Source organism: Teleopsis dalmanni, chromosome 2, assembly GCF_002237135.1.
Source record: "Teleopsis dalmanni isolate 2A chromosome 2, ASM223713v2, whole genome shotgun sequence".
NCBI lineage: Eukaryota > Metazoa > Arthropoda > Insecta > Diptera > Diopsidae > Teleopsis > Teleopsis dalmanni.
The window spans coordinates 8478336-8495222 of NC_051847.1; the positions used below are offsets into that span (position 1 = coordinate 8478336).

A 16887-nucleotide genomic window follows, 5' to 3' on the forward strand; every position below is an offset into this window, starting at 1 on the left:
TTTTATGCTCTCTATATTGATATCCCGTGGTATATAAGTAAACATAAACAAAGTTTCATGATTGCGAATTACTGTTGTAGTTTAAATAAAGTTAATATATTTCATATACATTTTATTGTAAATTCAGAGTATGTGGAATATAATAACTTATCAACTCAAATAATTATTGTTATAGTTGCTTACGTTTAAATCTCCGTATAATTATAAGCCCTTATTCTACCATCAGAAAAATAATTATATTAAAAATACCTATATATAAACGATTGTGGAAAATATAAGGGTTTCAGGTAATATGAAATATCCAAGCATTGCATTGTACTTTTTATAGTTTGATAGATGTAGGTGTATCTACAAGTAGCAGCCCGACTTACAAATAGAGACTTTCACCGGTACAGAAAATAAGCCTATTGAGAAACCACAGCTTTTAATACTGTGATGATATTTGAGACCGAAATATCATGTCTCTGCTAGTGATGTCAGACAATTAAGGCGACTATATCAGATATTGAATGAAACGCAAGGCTAGTTAGTTCTACAGCATTAGCCAAGCATTGGGTTGTACTTTATATAGTTTGATAAATGTAGGTGTGTCTACAAGCAACAGCTCGACTTACAAATAGAGACTTTCACCGGTACAGAAAATAAGCCTATTGAAAAACCACAGTTATTAATACCCCTATTTGAGACCGAAATATCATGTCTCTACTAGTGAACGGAAGTGGATTATCTTATCCATGAAATGTTATTGCCAATAAATGGCCACACTGAAGATATCTATCATGTATGTGCAAAATACGAAATGTAAATAAGATTTTAAATTATAAAAGTAAAAAGAAATTTTATTCATTGTATTGACAGAAATGTCAAAAGATGATTTTAACTTATAACTAAATTACTTTTTATACCATATAAAGAAATATATTTTTGAGAAATATTTCTGTCTGTGATTATCTTCCCATTCTAAAATGTTTACTCAAAAAGCTTTGGAAGACATTCGTGCCATTGATATACAAAATGCAAGTAATAGTGAAAATCCTATGAATGACTTTAAAGTTGAAATTGGACCAACTGATACGATTTCTGCGCTTGAATTTGGTCCATCCGTGTTACAGAAAAATTTACTCTTGGCCGGCGGTTGGGATAATACTGTTCGCTGCTGGGATGTGAAGCAAAATGGTAGTACAGTTGCTAAAGGTATGAAAAACTTAAAAGCACCGGTACTTGACGTTTGTTGGACAGATGTTGGCGATAAGGTTTTTATTGCATCAACAAACACACAAATTAAAATGTGGGACTTGGCTTCCGACAAGGTGACGACAGTAGGTACACACGAGGCCCCAATTAAAACATGTCATTGGATTAAGAGCCCAAACTATTCTTGTCTTATGACTGGTTCTTGGGATAAGACCTTAAAAGTATTATAATTACAGTAACCATTTATGTAGTTCTTAATATTAGCATAATTATATTTTTTTTAAAGTTTTGGGATCCTCGTGCACCAAATCCAATGCTCTCTCTTTTGCTGCCTGAACGTTGTTATTGTGCTGATGTGGATTATCCAATGGCAGTTGTTGGATCAGCTAATAAAATGATTTCTATCTACTCACTTGAAGGAACTCCAACTTTATACGCTCAAGAGGAAAGTCCGCTTAATAGTCAAACTCGTTCTATATCCGTTATTAAATATGAAAATATTCCCTCAGGTAAGCTTAAGATGAATAATTACTTTCGTTATTATCGTTATTAAATAAATACAGATACTAAATCAAATTGCAAAATCATCTTACGCTAAAATTATAGCTTTAACACATTTGAACGTATAATGCGTTAATAACGAATTAATTAATTTGATTCCAAGTTGATTAAGTAGAAACCGTTATTGGTTTCATGAAGATAGAATTATTCGCTCATTGGATCTAAAACGGAGCAGTGGTCATAGATTGCGTTGAGTCCAGTGTAGAAGTCATCTTTGGTCATGTTGTTGGCTTGAAGAATAAAGGTTTTGCTAAATTTTTAACCGCTTCCAAATTCACGTCTATTTGCATGGCATTTGTAGGAAATGTCACAGTTTGCTCTTTAACAGCAGTTTGTTGTACTCATCGCATTTCTTAAATGCCTGTGGTATCAGCTTTGTATAGAGAGGCATCTTCTCTATACAAGATATGCACATATTAGATGCAAACCCATATATCTTAATCCATATTTCGTTTGTGGGAGTTGTCAAAGTTCAGGATACTTATTTGAGGGTACTTCTTGACTTTCACTGGAAGTTGATTTTGTATAACATTTTACAAACTGCAAACTTTTAATCATGGTGTTTCTTCTCTGCATATGTGTTGAATAAAAATTAGTCAAAATTCTTAAAATAATTCGATGCTACATGCATTTTTCATAGGTTCTTTTAGTTCTACAATCCTTTAAATAATTCTTTATTCACAGGTTACGTAGTTGGTTGCATTGCAGGACGTATGGCTTTGCAATATGTTAATGAAAAGGCAAGACACTTAAATTACAAATGTATGTGTCATCGTAGAATAAATCAATCTAGTGTTATTGATGTTTTCGCTGTTAATGACATAATAGTTCATCCGGTACATGGTACTATCGCAACTGTGGGTTCGGATGGAACATTTTGCTTTTGGGATTTAGATCAACACACACGTTTAAAATTATCAAAAACTATGGCAATGTCAATAACAAAATGCGCCTTTAATCCCAAAGGCGATATATTTGCTTACGCTGTTGGTTACGATTGGGCACAGGTTTGTTTGGAATGATCTATGAATATATATATGCAATTATAATCGTAATGTTTTTATTTTAATTTCAGGGATATGAGTTTTATGATCCAGTTAAAAAACCAAATTTGTTCTTGCATGCGTGTTTTGACGAAACCAAACCAAAAACTTCATAAATTATTGTTTAGAAACTCTTCTAGGATGTGGATTCGAACTAATAAGATGTGGAAGAAATTAAAAAATTTTAAAAGTAGTTTAAAGGATTTTAGTAAAAGTTTTTAATGACTCAAAAATATTGAAACTATTCGATTTCAAAATTTTATTGGATCCGCATCTTATATTTATTGATATTTGTTTTGTTTTTAAATAAAAAATAAAGAATTTTAATAAATAATCCAAATTCATAAAATGTCCAAACTTTAATGAATATAATATTTATCAAATTCATTTTAATAATATTATTAACTGCATTATCTTCTTCTTACAAAAGGCAGCAATCCTCGTTTCTGGTCATGCTCTCGTCATTATTTATAAAAAAAATTTCAATTACGTATTTAGGTTTCTATACATTTGTATATCTAGATATAAATGTGTATAAATGTATTTCCACTACTTTAATTTATTACGAGTACAATTTTTTACGAGTATAAAATGCTTTTCCATACATTAAAGGCTTTTTTCCTCACTTGATGAAAGTTTGTTTGAAGAGAATAACATCACTATTTCCACTTTTTCCGACACTTCATAAATACTATTTGATGCTCATAAAACTCATATCTGGAAGCAGCACGTACCTGTCCGCAATTCTTCTGCATTTCAGATTTAGATTTCCACTCACGTCCTGGCTAAATGCAAATGAAATTGGACACTTCTACGTGCTGTTAAGGTATTTTTGCACCCTCTCAAGCGACAAAGTTTCAACGCAAACGCACCTGCATGTTCCGATGGAAGGACAACTTATTGGGTGAAAGTTTATGGTTTTAAAATGCAAAAATAGCCCAAGGATAAGAAAAAAAATTCCAGATACTTTTCCACACAAAATGAAATAAAAAAAAATATGGAAAACTAATTTACTTGGATTTTTTCTCTTTTAGATGGAGAACTTTTAGAGAAAAGTAAATTACTTAATACATGAAATCTTTGAATTGGTAAGTCCCTAAATTTTAATATAGGTAAGAGGATTCTGGTTTAGCCAAGCTAAATAAGTTCGGTTGCGCTTCATTTGGGATTCTTACATTAGTGCCAATTATTAAGAAATCGAGTGAAACTATTGGTTTTCTAATGGTTTACGCCAGCACAGATTGGTCATTCTGTGACAAATAAAGACAAATATCTTTAGATTATGGTTATTGAAATTACTAGTTTCGGGAAAGCTCTTCAATGCTTTCTAACTGAGTCCTCTTTTCATCAGCCATGTAGTCCCAGTTTTTTTATTTCACCGAAGTTATTAATATTGCATCAAATCATCTGTTTTTGGGGCACTGTCTTCATTCTCAACTTTATGAGTTTGTTAGTCTACTCTATCGACCGGTAGAAATACCTATGTATTCTAACCATCTTATGCGTTGGAATTTGTAGTGTTTGAGGTAATTAATGAGCAGCTTCTCAATGTTCCCACTTTTTAGTGCACAGGATTGGAATTCATATACAAAAATGGGTCCAATAAGTGGGTCTAATGTTCATTATAAATTGCGTAGCAAGATTTTGGGCATAGGAAGTATTAAATGTGCAATGTTAGCCTTAGTAGTTCTCTTTATTCATGCTTAAATGGTTATCCTTGTATCTTCGGTATCGTTGAGGTTTACTCCGAGATATTCGACTTAGTCTATAACTTCGAATGAATCTTGAGTTTTTTAATTACTTTCAGATATGATTTATTTATTGTGGTTTTAGAATGATTTGATCTTAGTGTGACCCACAATTTTGGATCGTCTAAAGGTAAGTTATCCGCTTTAGTGCAGATTTGTAATTCACAACACCTTTTTCGGTATTATTCCTATTAACTACTATTTTCGTGCTTATTATATATGTATTTTCATAATAATAGTCGTTTGTAAATTATAGGATAAATAATTTTTGATGTGAAGACAAAATGTATGTAGGTATGTAAGTTATTCAGTTATTAAATTCCGTAGCTCTATTTGATTAATTATGTTTTCATATAAAATGCAGAGCCATGTCATTCATTTCACTACTACAACTTATACTAATGAGTTTAGTTAGTTATCATTGTTGGTTAAGTAACAATATTTAAAGTAATTAAGACAGATAGTGTACGAGTATGTATCACTGTGAATTGAAAGGACTAGATGTATGAGTATCATTGAAAGTAATTATAGGGAACAGTTGTTTCTTCGAATTCATGGATATGATAATTAATTAAATGATTGTGTTATTTGATTGTTAGTATTAAGATATACCTAGTAAATGGAGCTGTTTTATTAATTCATTGAAGTCAAAAAATTGTATTAATTTGTTTAGGCAAAATAATTTTGTTTCCGAAAAACTTCATAACAGTTTCGATATTCTTAAAGTACTACTTTAGTAGTAAGAGGGCATGAAAATTTCGTGAGTTTAATTATATTTACGAACTCATAACTGCTTCTGGAGGGAAGCATATATTTTTAATTATTTCGGTTTATCTAAACGACTACACACATCATTAAATTAAAGCGTTTCATTGAAAACAGAATTAAAATGTAATAAAGGAAATCCTTATAATACAGTATTTAGGTTTCATTCGGAAATTATTTAAATACGGCTTAATATATATTAGTTGTGGATCCGATATATCTGTTTCAACATTCTACTTATAACCGCACAAACAAATTTGCTTAAAATATCTTCCATTATTTTATTATTATTATTTTGTTAGTGGAGTTTACATTACGATCTAGTGCTTTATTGTGTCCGCTTCATGAATTTAGAGTGTTTCTTCACGTTTAACTTCCTCTAAAAATTGTAGTATTAAACCCACATTACTATGTTTTATTTCTTCATCCGATATGATATGCTCACTTAGGTATTGGATTTACTTATGGTTATTATATGTTTAGGGTTTAAGTATACACACCTGGCTATTGCATACATTTCTTCTTGAAATATAGTTGTATTTTAATCCTGCACTTCCGAATATTTCAGTCGCGTATATCTACTTGGCGTATTCTGATTGATTTTGCGTATTTTAGACATACCATCCCAACTATCTTCATTGTGAAGTTTAGTTTTAAATGGTTTTATGGACCTTAATATTGAGTATATGGTATATCGCGCAGATACCAAATATGTTCCAATTAAGACAACTACCCGAGCCGATATAATCTTAAATTTTCTACAGAAAATTCTTTTTTGCTGGCGATTATATATAAATGTGAAGATGTGTGAGTTCTAGGTGTATCTTAACGTATGCCGTCGTTTATATGGTTTCCATAAAATTTACACGGTTCAGTCTTTGTATCTTGTTGAATGTGTTAAACATCGTTTGCTACTTTGTGCAATTCTTTCAGACTATTGCTCCATAAATACTCATGACTCTGATAAATTGTTGCACAAATAGACTGCAGTAGTTTTGGTATAAAGCATTAACTCTTAACTGCGGAAGATTTGCATGGATAAAGATATCCAATTTACCAACTAATTAGATGAGTAATATTTAATATTACTGTCAAGTCTCAAGATATTTTTTATAATTATACTTAATAGTATAACAGGATTTTAAATGTTACTAAATATAGACTAATTGAGCCATAAAAGCTACCAAAAGAGAAATTAACTTCTTCGCTGCGGTAAGTGATAAAAAGCAGTGAAATTTGCAGTGAATTTTAAGAATGCAATTGATGTTGCAACCATGAATAATTTATTATAATAATCACTCCATAACCAAAAAAAAAAACCTTACTTCTGAAGAGACAGTAAAATTACTTCAATATGTTCTTATGAGGCAACAAAAAGGGACATAAATTATAACAGAATGTGCGCTGCGCTACTTGTGTTGCATGTTGGATGCTGCAAGCTGCAAGCTGCGATCTGCGAGCTGCAAGTGCATTTACGCGGTACAAAATTAAGAAAGCGTAATTCTCATGAGGTGACACTTTACAATGTGCGGCATTTTGCAATGAGATTTATGACAATGTCGGCAAGATACTTCTTGAGCCAGCCGCCAACAAAGAAGCGCAAACATAAAAATTCCTTTAAACGATAAAGACAGAAAAAAAGCATCGAAAGAAATCAAAAAACGTTTTGTCGTAAAGTGGAAACCATAAAATGTGAAAAATGGTATGCAAGTAAAAACGGATAGGATTTATGAAGGACTAAAATCTTGTTCCAACTGCTTGTACGCCTAATTTTCTCAGCAACTTAGATTTATAAATATTTGAAATAGTTACAAAATGTGCAAAATTTGAAGATATTTTGAAAGTAAACAAAAGTTTCTGTGCTTAAGGAATTCCAGTTCGAATCCTTGCAGTCCGTTTTGTATTTCTAAGAAAATGGTTACACTCTAAAATAGTTCAGATTGCCATATGTACATCGTTTCAAAATACCCCTAGTATATGCTTTAGTATATGCTGAAGTAGATAAACTTTGTTGTATTTATAATAAAAAACTAAACTTCTCTTAAACAGTATTATTTTGAAAGTAATTTTACGCAAATTAATCACCTAATTATGTTAATTTTATTTTATTTAAATGTCATCATAAACTGATTACCTGAGTTAATCAATACATAGGAAGAACTTTTGTCTTTGACAAATATTTGTGTACTACCTTCCAACTTAATGAGTCGAGTATTTTGTGGAAACACAAGACAACAATCCACCAATGATCAGCATCTGCACAAGAGGAAAGACTAAACTGAAGCAAATAATTTGTTGAAACTTTAGTTGACCTTTTATGGTTAATTGAACAAATGTTACATTATTTACAAAACAATGTAGTGGAAGAGGTAGCACTTAAGTATGTTTACCTTAATGATGCAATGGTTGGTAATGTCTACAAAAATCGAATAAAACGACATATTTGTGGATACGATGTGCTTAAGACGACTTGACTATTGAATGAAGTTGGTTCATGGTACATAAATGTACAGATTGAACGCTGAAACAGTTGCTGGAATATTTTTGAAATATACGAGTATACCAGTTTATACATATAGTGGATTTTAATCAATTTTATATCAATGTATTATTTGGACTTTCGATTAGTTATAAATCACAACACCAATCAAATGTCATCAACTAAAAATTGGGATAATTTTTCAACAATAACTAAAGGAAACTTAAATATAATATAATCATTATTTTATAATGACTTCACAATTATAACACATTCAGCGGTTCTTTAATGAATTATATTGTAAAATGGCAAACTTTAAATTAAATGTTTTGGATGGTAATTATAATTAACTTGGGTTAATTAAACCCTGCTGCCGAATAGGGACCGTGAGGTAGATAAGCTTCTTATAAAATTGCAGTACTTGAGTTTACTATAATTTGCAATATTACGTTCAACTTAGGAATAGTAGGTCTGTTCCAGGAGTTGCTCGTAGTAACTTTGAGTAGCACTGCGTACACACAAATGTGTTCCACCAGCAAATTTTCGAGTAAATGAGAGCATCTGAGAGAGCGTAACATCCCTGTCGAAATTAGAAAATGCTACGCAGACTTACTCGTACATTTTATTTCAAGTAAAATTTGTGTTGATGCTAATCAGCTGTTTAGGTTTGAATTCTTACCAGACTTTGCACAAAGCTGTTCCATGAAAATCTGTGTAAAGAGCGAAATATAGTATTTCATTTGTGCTACGGTCTCAGTTTGTACTTTACTTATCTTTTACTTGAATTTTACTACTAGTAGCTCGTGGAACAGATCCAGTATTTATTCCAATGTATCTCTACTACAAATACTGTAAATCTATAATGAATACTATGCGTACACTTGCTGAATGATGATGATGTTCCAAAATGATGTTATAACAAAGAGATATTAATAAGGCGCGAAATAATAAACATTTTTAATTGTTAATTTTATAATTAACAATATTTAATTGACAATTAAAAATATGTAGACATTCAAAGAAAACATCAACAATTTTTTTATATATAAATTCAAGAATATATGTGCATCAGTGAAGTTAGAATTTTATTTCTTTATATATTTGTGATATAAATAAATAATTTAAATTATGATTACATATTACTGAATCATAATTAATGTATTTATACAAAATTTTTTTTTTAATAAAAATTTGAGATGGTAATTTTATATGAACAAAAAAATCAATATTAGTTTTTCATTATATATTCATTATATCTATTTCGCTCTAACTTATTGAAAAGCATTTAACAAATTCTATAGTTTTGTAGAGCGTTATACTATTATGAAAAATTTATACATCTGATTATCTTCAACTCCGTATTCTATGCTTTATAATATTTGACAGCAAAGAGCAGGAAGGATATATACTGTTCGATATAAAAAAACCATAGATTATATATCATAAATTTTAAGGAAGGATTGCAGTATACCATTGTGTAAAGCTATAATTTTGTATGTAAATATGTGGAAAATGGTAATTTGTGTTAGAAAAAAAAATTTAAGTTTGTATTTAAAAGCTTTTTGTTCACAGTATTTCATTAAAATTTTTTGGTTAATTGTATCTTTGGTGCTGTTTGTCTACCGACGTTTGCGTACGATCTTTGTGCGCTTGTACGGGAAGGTGTTTCATATTTATGAACCAACTAGTACGCATGATAGCATTGCAAATTATATTTTCAACAAAATGTCTTATCAATTAAAATTGTTGGAAAATAAATACGGACAGGATGACAATTATAGTCATTGTCTTCTGGTCAGTGGTCAAAATCCAAATATTTTAGAAGAGCAAGTACACGAAAAACTTGAAGAAACTCGCAGAGATGCGTACGCTTTATTTGATGAAATCAACAGGAAATGCAAAATACCGGAACGCCTTTTAATCGAAGCAATGTTGTTTGAAGATTGGCTTTCAAAACGTAACAATCGATTGTTGAAGGTTGATGCCAGGGTTCTTCGCACAATATTTCCTGATATGTCACTCAAATTTGCTAAATAATCATCAAATGTGGTTTTTTATTATATACTCTAGTTTAATAAACCTACGATTTTCAATAATTTTTGCAATTAATATTAATATCCAATATATATATCGCTTCATATAGTAATTCATTGGTTAAAGCAACCATATAGATAACTTTCCAGAGTTGAAGAGGATCTGTGCAGTGATCTGTATGTAATATCAACTATGAAGATACGTACTGCTTCAGTTAGTTAACTTGGACACTACTCCGAGCCCACTGTTTTAGTTTTTATAGCAGTAGATGCAGTTCTGATATTATGAATAAAGTTTTCTTAAATATTCGCCATTTTGTGAAGTTTTTGTGGGGTCTTCAAAAAAATATTTTCAAGTTATACCATGTCTTTTGTGTCCACTCTTAGCATAACAATTGATTTCATGCAATCTGTTACAGTTTAGATGACAATTTAAGTTAAGGAAACAATTCTAAGCAATTTCATGGAATTTCTGAGTTTAGTTACTTTTGCAGTCATAAATTAAGACAAAATACTTTTTATGTACTATGGAATTGCTTGACTGACTTTTATTGCAGTTGCAGTTTCTAATGCCACTAAAATTGCAATTTACTTTTCGAATGCTGCTGCTGCTGCAAATGCATGTTTCCATCTTTGGAGTGAAGTGTTATGTACTTGATGCTGTAGTTGTAGCTGTAGCTGGTGCACCACACCGGCATAAAATTACCACGCAAATAACATCATTTTGTGGTATCATCATTTTCTTGATTTTAATAGCATTAAAAACCTTTTAAGGGAATGGCACTATTCCATTACAGCAGCTGTTGCTAGTGAATACTGGAGGCAATTGAAATGTTTGCGAGTAAGAGATTTTAATGGTCAGATTCAGAGAAAGATGAAACTAAATGTTACTATTTGCGTAAATTGCTTCATTTCACAGCTGCTTTGTAATTATTTTCTATTAAGCCATTCAAAGAAAAAGTACTTTTATATCGGTATAAAATGCTACTGATCTTATTGCTGTTGAAAAGAGAATTAACTCTGAGATAAGTAATGACAAAGTTTAGTTAAATTTGATGTAATGTAAATGAAAATATTTCGCTTTAAGTGTTAAAATGATAATAATAAGACGATAAAATATTTAAGAAAATTTGATAGACTCCATGACTCCACAAGTCAGTCGTGTGAACGATTGGCTCTTGTGATACTTTAGATAAGTGTTAATTCAAAATTATTTGATAATAATCTTCTTACCGTGGTAATACAGATTTTTGGATAAGGATCCCTTCATCTTCACTTTTCGCAAGTAAGGTTGCAAGTATCGACCAATTAAGCTAATAACATGAAAAAGATGAGCCAAGATCAAAAAGATCTTCCCAAAGCCGTTCAAAAATCAAAGCCATGTCAACTGTTTTTTTCGATTATAGTGGAGTGGTACATTATGAACTTCTTCCGTCAAACTCCGTCAAACAAGGAATTAAAATTAATCGTTATGCGAAGTTGATGAGAAGCTATTTGCTGAAAAAGGTTAGTGTTGAGTATTACGCGTTTCTTTATACCAAAAGGTAACTTCCTTTATTGTTAATTGCGAACACTTGTTTTTTTAGAAAAAGCTCTCTCTTGCTTCCGGTCTTATTCTGTTTTTACTGTCTATCCCGTTCACGTGCAAATAAACTTTTCTCTACTTAAGTTAAAGATCGTGTTTCTTTTGTTAGCCTAAATATCACAAAAGTTAAAATTATGAGTAGATAATTGTTGTGTTTTAGACTGCGAAAATACATCATTTTAAACTGTATTCATATCTCGAGACCATATCGCCAAAAACTTAATACATATCTTTGAGTTAATTAAGAATGAACGATATTTCTTCGTTGAACTTGAAAACTGTCGGGCAATGAGTTCAATGAGTACTGATTAAAAAACAAATTGTTTTTTTGTTTCTATTTCTATTGTTTTATTAACACCGTGTGAATTTTGGTCATTATCTAAGCTCAATAGACTACAGCAGGTGTACCTTGAGGAGATAAAAACCGAATCACTGCACGAAATGTATGTCATTCAATAAATTGAGTTTTAACGATTGTCTGTAGAATTGAAAAAAGTGTTGGCAAAAGTATATTGTATCGGACGTGGTACTTTAAAGGCTATATAATAAATTTAGAATAGAATAATAAATAAATAATGATTTTAGAAGTTATGAACAATTTCACTACATCTATTGATGTCACATAGATATATATAGCTATAAGAGATTATATAACAGACGCTTTCTGGAACGACATAGACAGCTATGCAAGAGATGGTATTATTTTCCTCGACCTTTGATCCATTAATTTGACTATAGTCATAGAAAAGATATATTCTACTGTGGGCGGAAAATATAATAATGTATTTTGGTAAAACAAATTCCGAGTAGTGTGGCTCCAAAGTTTCTTCATAATAGTGTACTTTACTCTATCATTGAACACTTTTTCGAAATTAATTTCAGAGTACCATTAACTAATTGTACAAATAATAATTATTAGTGGAGTAAAATAATTTTTGAGTATGTTGGGTTCCTCCTCATCATGCATAGCTGAACATCGTATCTCACTGCTACCAACATTCTACTGCAACAGATACTTGAATATATGAAAAGACAATGCGGTTTGTAAATTTAATTTAAAAGAGCAAACAAATGGAATGAATTTAAATTAGCAAAATAAACAACGTGCAATTCGTTGAAAATTGCAAAATGTGAAAATTTTGATAATAATTTTTGCATTTAAGCAATGAAAGCGAATTAACAAAGCTGAGCTGACACTTTGCATAATTAAATGCGCGCCGCAGAAAAAGAAATCCCGCTCTTGTGCTGAGCTCGAAGCAGCTTAGAAGCTCAGCAGAAAACTACAGTGCTCGTACAATCTGAAATAGATACAGAATTGGCTCTAAGGAAGCACGGACTCTGAATTGCAAACAACAGCGATTAACAGCGCCCAGCAGCATCTGCGGTTGTGACTTCATGTTTGGCTGATTTTAGAGTTTAGACTGTACAGTGATACTCAAGCAGAAAGAAATTAAAACTTTTTAATGTTGAGTGAAATGGAAATAAAAATATTACGAAATCATAAAAAACTATGCTAAGTGAAAAGATGTAGTTTCTTCTCCTCAGAAGAGATTAGCTTCGAGTTATGGGTGGAAAGCAGATGAAAATTTATGTTCGCAGCTGCCATTTTAAATGCTGTTAACTAAGAGTTTTGTATTACACTGAGTCCATTTCTAAGTGGGGTAAAGATTTGCAACTGAGACTGGCCACTCGGTTGTGCTCATCCGTTTGGCATAGTTAACGTTTCCAGCTGAAATTTTATATGCTTACTAATTGTTTTAAAGAAGTTGAAGGGAAGAAGTCGTATATTTTTATGGCTAAATGCATTGGATGTATAATTTATATCAATTAGTCGGTGCTGCTGCGTATTTAAGTAATTTGAAAATTTTCTCACTAAGAACTGTGTTGTTGCAATTGTACAAATTATTTAATTCTCGTTAATTTATTGAATTAAATATGTATAGCACAACAGCTGGTAAGGTTTTAGCAGAGATTCTTGTAATTCTTGTAATCCATGTGATACATTTCTCAATTTTGTCTTTGAGGTTAGTGTAAATAGCCAGCAAGAGAAAAAATAATGTTAGTAGTTCCAATTTCTAAGATAGCTAAATTACAGTTATTAGATTTATAAAATATGTGCGATAATACTACTTCTGAGGCGCCAAAAATACTAATTGACAACGGATTGAAGTAAAGTCGTCTACTCTAATAAAATTTTTCTACCACCATATATGTCGATATAGATTACTTTCGAGATAACGAGGTTTGAAAATGTTCAGTTTTATCAATATAAAAACTAACAAGAACCACACACAGATGGCGTATTTACTTTTGACATTTGTTTTCATAAAAGTTACTATATAGTGTAACATTTGATTATTTAGTCTGGAGGTATAATTATATCGTATTTTTTTTAAAATGTCGAATTTTTAAACTTCAACCTGAATTATCCTTCATCGATGTAAATCGTTCTTGGTTGCGTCCAGTAGTCGCTTCCAGTTAACCAGATCAGTGACTTACTATCATCAATTGGTAATACCGAATACATTCATACGTTGCTCATTTCATCCTACTAGTAAATATGTGATTATTTTACCACCACCGGGTACCGAGTCAGTCACTTTTTCATCCATTTATGCAACGAATCGTTGAGTTTTTAAGCATTTAATTATGTCAACGTCGTGATATAGTATGTACGACTAGCTTATCGTTCCATTTAATACTAGAGATTTTTGTTTGTCAAATGAGGATTTTATTTCTCAATTGTCATTTTTAGTGTTTTCGCTGGTTCTCTTATTAACCATTATTACTTAGAACTGTTAATAGTAACGTAACATCATTATTGTAATTCTAATGAGTGTCTTACCAATTCTCATGGAGGTGGTAGTAGCGCTCAACGTCAATTTTTCTTTCGCTATAAGTTTTGCTGGAATATTAAATTGAGACAAAGTGCCATAAAGAGTGCTTCTAGTCGTAGTGCCATAAGTACTTTAAAACCGACTTATTAATAGTGTGTCAGATATGCTTAAAAATTTGACATACTGTGAATACCTGGTTTATGATAAGGTCTTTCTGATAACCAATCAGGTGTTTGATGATTGACTTTAATCCTTCACATACTAGTATGTTTTATAAAACCTTGTATGCGATGTTCAAAAGACTGATTCCTCAATCAGTATACCCAAATTCCAAGTATGTATCCAACAATATTTTGGAATAATCTGTAGCATGCATTTAAATAGCTCCTAGTCACCAGTTTTGAATAGCTCAGCCGGTAAATTATTTTATATTAATTTGCTATTTATTTTAAAACGTACAAATCATCTAATAATAATACATATTATGTTAGTTAATTAATAGCTGAATAACATATTTAAATTTATTTGGGTCCTTTACTTTGTCTATATTTATCACACCCATAGAAATAGAAATACAATGCTCTATAGATTAGTTTTAATTGAAATAAAATACATCATTGTGAGTATATGTATCTTAAGTTTGTTTCAAGTTCAAATTGAGATTATCGGAATATCATGAACCCAAAAGCACCTCTCAAAGTTAACAAGTGAAACACGTTAACACACTTAGCAGGTTATGAAAGTAACCCGAAAGTGATTTTCTTAGCCTATCTTGGAATCATAAATGAACTGCAGAGCCGTACGAAAATGTCCGTAGCATGCAGAAGCAATGAAAGATATTAAACGCAAATTGACCAAGACGAGATACTTGTAGCTGCACAACTTTGTATCTGCATCTGTGTAGCTATAAGTATCTACGGCTGCGTCTTGGCAGAAATTGAGTCAGCTGCTTGAGTGGAAAGCTAAGTGAGCTTGCAACACTTTCAGTGCGTCGAGTGATTGATAATGTGTGTTAAGAAACACGCAAGTGGATGGAACTTGAATTTGAAATTAAGAAACTTGAATTATAAATAAGAAATATTGTTTTAAATTGAATAAGCAATATGTATCTTAAAGCGTGAGTAAACAGGTGGGAAGCGATGTATAAGAGTCAGCTTAGATTGTGAAGTCAATTAGCTTTTTTAAAAAAAATATATTTATCAAATGAAGTTGCCCCAGGTCTTTGGTTTTAAATAATATTTTTTAAGATATTTAATTTTATGATATTTGTTTTTTTGTGATATTTTATGTTTAAAAACATTTTATATATTTTTTTTGAAGTAAAATGACAAAGGTACACAGTTCAAATGCTGTTTATCATATTTTTGTGCAAATATTTTACTAAATTTGTCCGTGTGTCTCATAAAACATGAAAAATGACTATTCTGTGTATAACCCAATAGAATTTTTTCATAAATGCTAAAAGGGTTCGAGGTAATTTGAATAAATTTAGCAAATAAAATAACAGATAGAAATGATAAGATTGATATATTACCGTGGTTTTAGGACATTTCATTCAAAAGGTCTTAAAAAGGTAGTTGCTATTTGTAGCTAGAAACAAAACATAAAATGTAAATAGTCTGCGAATTCAACATAAATTGAACCATCTATTTTATATTAAAATTTTATAATAATTTTTTAATGTTATTTTCAATAAACCGTGTGTTAAAAATAAAAAATAAAATTGAGATTAATGATAAAAACGCTGTTAAATACATATCAATAATATTTTGCCTTTAATTACTTTCGCTTAAAACTAATACTTATAGTTCATATATCACAAGTATATTAAAGTCAGAATAATTGAACTAGTTTTTACTTTTTTAAGTTTCTAGCGATGTATTTGATACTAAGACGCTCATTATGGGAGTTTGAATGATACTTATCCACCACTGCAATCAAGCAACCAAGTTGATCTTACGTCCTGTTTCGAACAGCGCTGTATCTTTTTCAAACTTTTTATTCCGTTGTCCATGCTATCTTCATCATCTTAGAATCATCCTATTTCTACAAAATTTCCATGAATTTTAAAGTTTTTACAATATCTGTAAGACATTAGATCTGTGTGAGCGATGCAATCTTAGCACAATGATTCTACATATATGTTACGTTTAATGAAGGTTGTTAGAAAGTAAAGGGAAAAAGACTTAATTCAATAGAATTAAGTGATGATCAAGTCAATAAAATATTTGAAATTATTAAAATTTTGACTAATTTTTACGTATTCCTCATTCAAACTGTAAAGTTTCAATAAAATATTTTGATGCATTCACACTGCTACTATGTACTTATACGAGTATCTTTTTCAGTGACTCTTGAGAGAATGGAAACTGCAATATCCTGCAATGTAAATGAAACTCATTACAAACACTTGCAACTTCTTGCCGTTAGTTGCACTTTGATGCAATTTCACAAAGTTTATCTGCATCCTTTCCGTGTCAATAAAATGTAATACACTAAAGTGTCAACTCACGCACGTTCTTCTTCAACACATTTTCAGGTGCATTTCAGGAACTTTATCGACTTCATTAGGCAATGTCAATGATAAGAGTAAAACTTTAAATAATTAAATCAACTACGCAAGTTCGTGCTACAATTAAGAT

At 30.8% G+C, this 16887-nt stretch overlaps 3 protein-coding genes across 3 annotated transcripts in view; 2 read left to right on the forward strand and 1 right to left on the reverse strand.

The window, feature by feature from the left end:
• The window catches only part of LOC119685058 (protein sine oculis-like), a 74614-nt gene that overhangs the window by 45418 nt on the left and 12309 nt on the right, over positions 1-16887 (reverse strand). The window lies entirely within an intron of this gene.
• LOC119679838 (mRNA export factor-like) lies at positions 926-2983 on the forward strand. Its single transcript, XM_038092407.1, has 4 exons — positions 926-1415; positions 1481-1703; positions 2440-2762; positions 2831-2983. Exons 1-4 carry the CDS (start codon positions 966-968, stop codon positions 2912-2914), a joined length of 1080 nt encoding a protein of 359 aa, XP_037948335.1. The 5' UTR covers positions 926-965; the 3' UTR covers positions 2915-2983.
• On the forward strand, positions 9254-9865 carry LOC119679839. Its single transcript, XM_038092409.1, has 2 exons — positions 9254-9305; positions 9363-9865. The coding sequence occupies exons 1-2, from the start codon at positions 9294-9296 to the stop codon at positions 9825-9827; spliced, it is 477 nt and encodes a 158-aa protein (XP_037948337.1). The 5' UTR covers positions 9254-9293; the 3' UTR covers positions 9828-9865.